Below are 6,998 nucleotides of genomic sequence, written 5' to 3'. Positions count from 1 at the left end.
AAAATCAGCCAGGTGTGGTGACATGCGCTTGTGGTCCCAGCTACTCAGAAGGCTGAGGCAGAAGAATCACTTGAATCTGGGAGGCGGAGGTTGCAGTGAGCTGAGATCACACCTGGGCAACAAAGCAAGACTCCATCTCAAAAAAAAAAAAGAAAAAAAAAAAAACTCTTCTTTATGTTTAAGTAGCCAGTCAATCCAGCCATATGTGTGTGCTCTGTGTGTGTCATTTGTAAGGAGTTCTTGTATGTTTTAGATCGCGCCACTGCACTCCAGCCTGGGTGACAGAGCGAGACTCTGTCTTAAAAAAAAAAAAAAACTCTTCTTTCTGTAGATGTAGCCAGTCAATCCAGCCATATGTGTGTGCTCTGTGTGTGTCATTTGTAAGGAGTTCTTGTATGTTTTAGATGTATGCCTTTTGTTGGTAATATGTTGCAAGTATCTACTCCCATGCTATTATTAACTTTTTCATTCTCTTAATTTGTTTTTTGACAAACAGAAAAATTTTAATGTACTCCAGTCCAATTTGTTGATATTTTCTGTTACGGTACTGCTTTTATCCTTTTTAAGAATTTTTTCATACCACAGGATCATGAATAGATTCTCCTATGACATTATCTAGAAACTTTTTGTTTGTTTGTTTTTTTACTTCTAATGTTTAGAATTTTTTACGACTTTTCCATATGTATTTTATATTAACTCTGAGCCTTTTATTGATTAGGCTGTCCTTTCACTATTGTTTTTTAATGTCATCTTTATCATAAATCAGGTGTGAAGGTATGTGTAGATCTGTTTCTGGATTCTTTATTCTCTTCCATGCATCTTTATAGCAATGTAACAGTGTTTAATTATGGACAGCTTTATAAAAAGTCTTGAGATCCAGTAGAGTGATCCAGTAGAGTAAGTCTTTCCCCTTGACCTGTTGTGAAGAATTTTGGCTAGTTCTGGCCTCTGTGTTCTTCTATCTTGTATTTTAATTAAAATTTTTAGAATGAGGTTTTTAAAACTCTCCCCTCTCCAAAATGTAGAGATTTTATTTGGGATTATATTGAATCTATATAGATGGCTTTGGAAATAATTGATATGTTTACAACAGTGGATCCTTCTATTTGTTATGCTTTTCATAATTTCTGTCAATATTGAGTTTTAGGTTTCTGTGTAGTGGGCTTGCCCATACTGTATTACATTTATTCTAAATATTAACTTCTTAATTCTCTTAAAAATAGTCATTTTAAAGATATGTCTTACTATCTTAATGGTTGTTACTGATTAATGGAATACAATTGAATTTTGTATATTTTTTGGTATTTGGTCATCTTCCTAAACAGTTACTAAATGCCTTGCTAAAGAACATATTCAGCCACTTTGCTAAATAGTTTTTAATGCTAATGCATGTTTTATTTTAATGTATACAATTATGTCATCTGCAAGTAATGAGAGTTGTGTTACTCCATTTCTAATCCTTTTAATTTTCTTGCCAACCTGCACTTATTGCACTAGCTAGCTAAAAGTGGTGATAATGGGCATCCTTGTCTAATTTCATAATTTTTGATGAAGTATCATATTCACTGTAGTTTTTATATACATAAACATCAGATGAAGGAAGTTTTTTTCTATTCTTAATTTGCTAGGCAAGGTTTTTTAAAAAAATTTGACTAGATTTTGAATTTTATCATATGCTTTTCTTTATTAAGATGAGTAGATTACTTTTATTCTTTAATATGGTAATTATATTGATGGTTTTTTTGTATGTTATGCCACCTTTGGTATTCCTAGAATAAAGCCAACAAGGTTATGATAAATTATTATCCTTTTATACCTTAGATTCAGTTTGCTAATATTTTATTTAGTATTTATTTATTTATTTATTTTTATGAGACAGAGTTACGCTCTGTTGTCCAGGCTGGAGTGCAGTAGCGCGATCTTAACTCACTGCATCCTCCACCTGCCAGGTTCAAGCGCTTCTCCTGCCTCAGCCTCCTGAGTAGCTGGGATTACAGGCACGCCACCACCACGCCTAGCTGATTTTTGTATTTTTAGTAGAAACAGGGTTTCATCATATTGGCCAGGCTAGTCAAACTCCTGACCTCGAGCAGTCCAGTCCGTCCGCCTTGGCTTCCCAAAGTGTTCGGATTACAGGTGTGAGCCAGCATGCCCAGCCTATATAGGATTTTTTGCATCTGTGTTTATGCGTAAGATTGGTCAGTACTTCTTTTCCTTCAATGTCCTTGTCAACTTGTGATGTTAAAGTTACACTGGCTTTGAAAATTTGTTTAAGTATTCCCTTATTTTCTGTTGTTTGGAAGAATTTAAGGTTGATTTTTTTTTTCTTTCTGGGTTTTTTTTTTTTTCTGGTAAGAAGTTTTAAATTACTGATTTAATTTCTTTAATAACTGTAGTACTATTCTGATTTCCATTTCTCTTTCTTTGAGTTTCTGAAAGTTGTGTTTTCTGGAAATTAGCCCATTTTATCTAAATCTTCAAATTTATGAGCGGAAAGTTGTTCAGAATATTTTATGATGTCTTAATATCCGTAGGTTGTGTAGTGATGTCTTTTTTCCATTTCAGATATTAGTTTATGCAAAGTCTTGCCCAGGCATTTATTAATATTTTCTTTGAAAAGAAGAACCAACTTTTAGCTTCGTTGGTCTTCTTTATTATATGTTTTCAATATTATTAATTTATTTATCTCTTCCTTTCTTCTGGTTTCATTTGCTATTCTTTTTCTAGCTTAAGGTACACATGCCTTAATTTCCAGTCTTTTTTTCCTCAAATATATTTATATATTTATTTATGTATAAATATTCCTCTAAAGTGGCTTTTAGGTGTATCTCACAAGCCTTAGTTTGTATTATTTTCATTATCATTCAGTTCAGCATGTTTTCTAATAGCCTTTATTTCTTCCTTGGCCTGTAAGTCATTTAGAAACTTGTTTCTTTATTTTCAGAGGAGTTCTTCTAGTTTTCTTTGTCTTAGGTTCTTAGCTTAATTCCATGGTGGTTAGAGAACATATCCTGATTAAATTTTAAAAATATGTTATTTATTACCTCTGCAGATGATTAATTTTTGTAATTAAGTACGCACTTGAAAATAATGTCTCTTCTCGTTAGATGCAGTATCCTATGTGTTAGTTTGTTTGTTAATTATATTGTTTGAATGTGTTAGATGTACTCAATGATTACTTTAGTTTTGTTCATTACCAATAAATCCATGTCAAAATGGTAGGTTTGTCTGTCTTCTTGTAGTTATTTCAGCTTTTCTATTACATATACTTAGGGTATATTTTCATGTGTTTTATATTCATGGTTATTCAAACTTTCTGTCTTGCTGCACATTTACTTTACTGATTCCTTGTTCTTTCCTTTTTTGATGTTCCATTTCTATTTTCCTTGATATTTAGAATTTCCTTAGCTCACTGCAGCCTCCAAGTCCTGGGCTGAAGTGATCCTCCTATCTCAGCCTCCCAAGTAGCTAGGGACTACAGGCTTATGTCACCGTGTCTAGCTAATTTTTTAAAATTTTTGTAGAGATGGGATCTCACTGTGTTGGCCAGGTTGGTCTTGAACTCCTGGCCTCAGTGATCCTCCCATCTCAGCCTTCCACAGTGCTGGGATTATACGTGTAAGCCACTGCATCTGGCCCCCATTTAGCTATTTTTTAAGGGCAGGTCTGCTAGCAACGGAATTGTTTTCCTTCGTCTGTTAACATCTTTATTTCCCCTTGATTTCTGAAGGATACTTTTTCTGGATACAGAATTTCCAGTTGACAGTTCTTTTCTTTCAGTCCTTGAAAAATATTGTAGCACTTCCTTAGGCTTTCATGGTTTCTTAAAAGAAATCTAGTGTCATTTGAGTTGGTGTCCTATAGGTAATACATCATTTCTATATGATGTTTTTAAGGTTCTTTCTTTAGTTTTCAGAAGTTTAGTTATGATCTGTCTTGGCATGGATTTCTTTGGGCTCTTTATATTTGAAGTTTGCTCACCTTCTTACATTTGTTAGGTGTAAGTATTTCACATAAATTTGGAAATTTTCACCTGTTCTCTCGGAGAATACTTGTTTAGCTCCACATCCTTTCTCCTGTCCTGTAACTCTGATAATACAAATCTAGATTTTTAAAAAATTATAGTTCCATAGGTTTTTTCAGGCCCTTTTCATTTGTTTCAGTCTGTATTCTTTTTGTTTTTCAGACTAAGTTCTCTTGATTCATTCTCAAGTTCACTGATTTTTATCTTTTGGCATCTGTTATTGTGCCTTTCCAGTGAGTTTTAAAATTTTGGTTATTGTATTTTTCAGTTGGATTATATCTATTTGATACTTTTAAAATAATAATTTCTCTGTATTTGCTGGATTTTTCTATTCTTTTCAAGGATATTTGTAATTGTTCAAGCAGCTTTATGATGGCTCTTCTAAAATCTGTCAGATAATTTCAACATCTGATTGAGCTCGTGTTGGTGTCTGTTGGTCTTTTAACACTTAAGTTGTGATTTTCCTGGTTCTTGGTGTGACCAGTGATTTTTATTTGTACTAAACCTAGACATTTTGGATATTATGTTAGGAGACTTCTGATGCTTTTCAAATCTCTGATTTCAGCAGGCAGTTACCCTGTTTAGGTTTAGCATGTAGATTTGGTTGTCTCTTCAGGTTCAGCTGACACCTGCACTGCGGGCAGATCGGGCCTAGTGCTGCCAGTCAATGTTAGGTGTGGGGAGGAAGGATGGCTCTCTTGAGCTCTGTTGAAGATTGAGTCACCAATGTATTTATTTATTTTATGTGATAGTAGCCCATATATGTCTTTATTTCTTTGTCATATCATTGGCCATGTAGTTTCATCTTAAAAAAAACTGATTTTAAATGCTTGTCTCATATGAATACATTATCCTTTTGTAAAAGAAGTTAAAATTCCTGTTATGATTAAAATTTCTTTTAATCATTACTTTTAATCACAGTCCCTTCCATGCAGGTAATCACACTTGTAAGTTGGGTGTATATCCTTTTACTTTCTGGTGAGCATTTACATACAAAAATTATACCAGCAGAAATTTTATACTATTACTTTTAGTGTGTGGTTTAAACATTTTTAAATAAAATATATCACATTTTGTTATTCTGGTTTTTTTCCTACTACTTTTTACTCAACGGTATTCCATGGGTATGTTTCCACTTGAACACATATTTATCTTTTTTCTTTTTAAACTATAGCATAGTCTTTCTTAAAATGGATATTATTTAGCCATTTACTATTGCTTTTGTTAATATAAACAATGGTGTAATGGATATCTTTTTGAATGCTGCTTAAAGAAGATAGGGCTGATCCCAGGACATAGAATTTTGCTCTGTCATAGGGACATGGATGTTTTAAATTTTAAAAGATGCCAGTTTATTCTCAAGATAGCTGTACTAATTTATATTCCTACCAGCTGTACATGCTGTTTGTCGCCATCACCAGTCCTGGATGTTACTGCACTTAAAAATTTTGCATGAACTTGGGTAACAAATATGCTATCTCATCTTTTTAATTTTCCTGGTTAGTTGCGAGATAGAGTATTCGCTCATATTATGTTTTTGGCTCTTTGGATATTGCTGATTACTGTACATTATACGTAAACTGCTACATTGTGATACACTAGTTAAGATTTGGAAGCACTAGAATGTTGATATATTACCTGTTTTATTCTAGAGGTTTCTGGATTTCTGAATTTTTAAGCAAGCCAATTTAGGTAGATTTTGCTGATAAGGATCCCGATAGCTAGAAATTTTTTTGTTTACTTTTTCTGTTTCTATATTAGATTTTTCATTTTTGAGACACTTGCTGTGATTCTATGGCACACACATAGCCAGAAGATTGTTTTCTGGGATTCAGTATGTTGAACAAGCTGGATGATTTGTCTGTTACCTTATAACCTTCTTTTCTTTCCTGGGAAGATATGGAATGTATGAAATGGTGTTCATTCTACTCTGTGAAGAGTATGGCTGCTAAAACAGAGTACTATATAGGTAGACTTTCAGAACACCAAAACTGTTAGTAAAGTGACAGTTTTAAATATCTGGGCCACTTTGGTTTTGACCAAAGTGGCTAGATAAAGATGGAGAGTTTTTTGTTTTAAAGGAATACATTTCTAAGCCATTACTACCATGGGCAAATCTGCAAACTTGAATCAAGTTGTCCTGTAATTTCAGAGATTTTGAAAGGAAAAGAAAAGGGGGTAGTTAAATCTTAACTCATCTGGTAGTTAGGTAGCATTTGGTTCCATAGTATTGATAACCATATCTGAGCAATTAGTGTTTAGCAAGTGCCTTCCTTTTTTCTGCATAATGTAGTTCTATCCTTATCTCTTGTTTTGTGTTGACATTATAAAAGAGAGAAAGTAAAATCAGGAAATGAAGGCCGCACTAGAAAATTCACTAACTTTAATACATTCATATGTACTTTTTTCTATTTTAAAGATGTTTGACTCTTTTAATTCATCAGGGTTGGAATTTCAGATGGCTTTGATTTCCCACAAGGCTAAGTCAATACTCTTTACATATATAATTAAAGACCTAAGATTTTACGTAGGATTTTAAATAGGCACTTTTCGTAAATACTATGTAGGTGAAAATGCCATTAATGAGTTTCCTAATGTTATTTTCTTGTATTAGTTCTGTGTTCTCTGCATAGCTTGTCTTAAATTTCCTTTGGCTACTAAATCTTCATTAAATTTCAGCATTAGATTAAGCCAGTTTGCAGGCCGTTACAGCAGAATGGAAAACAGAGGTGGTTTTGACATTATAAACACATGTCAGAATTCAGAAACACATGAAATTAACCTATATTTACAAAATTTTTTTTTCCAGTTCATCCAGAGCAGCTTCCTCCGAGGCCATGGATTACATTAAAAGAACGAGACCAAATTCTGCCATCAGGTAAATAGTTTTTTGCATTCTTCCTTATTTCCCAGAAGTACTTAAAATGTTATTTGGGCTTCATGATCTATAATAAATAAGACTTCATTTTTACCT

At 33.2% G+C, this 6,998-nt stretch overlaps 1 protein-coding gene across 1 annotated transcript in view; it reads left to right on the top strand.

The window, feature by feature from the left end:
• The window catches only part of CNOT6L (CCR4-NOT transcription complex, subunit 6-like), a 101,772-nt gene that overhangs the window by 63,454 nt on the left and 31,320 nt on the right, over positions 1 to 6,998 (top strand). The window contains exon 6 of the mRNA XM_011927236.1: positions 6,834 to 6,902. Coding sequence (XP_011782626.1) covers positions 6,834 to 6,902 — 69 coding nt within the window. The remainder of the gene's footprint in view (positions 1 to 6,833; positions 6,903 to 6,998) is intronic.

The sequence above is a fragment of the Colobus angolensis genome, unplaced genomic scaffold (assembly GCF_000951035.1).
Source record: "Colobus angolensis palliatus isolate OR3802 unplaced genomic scaffold, Cang.pa_1.0 Scaffold70, whole genome shotgun sequence".
Lineage (NCBI taxonomy): Eukaryota > Metazoa > Chordata > Mammalia > Primates > Cercopithecidae > Colobus > Colobus angolensis.
Note: the sequence above shows the minus strand (reverse complement) of the source record. Positions and strands in the feature narration are given on the sequence as shown.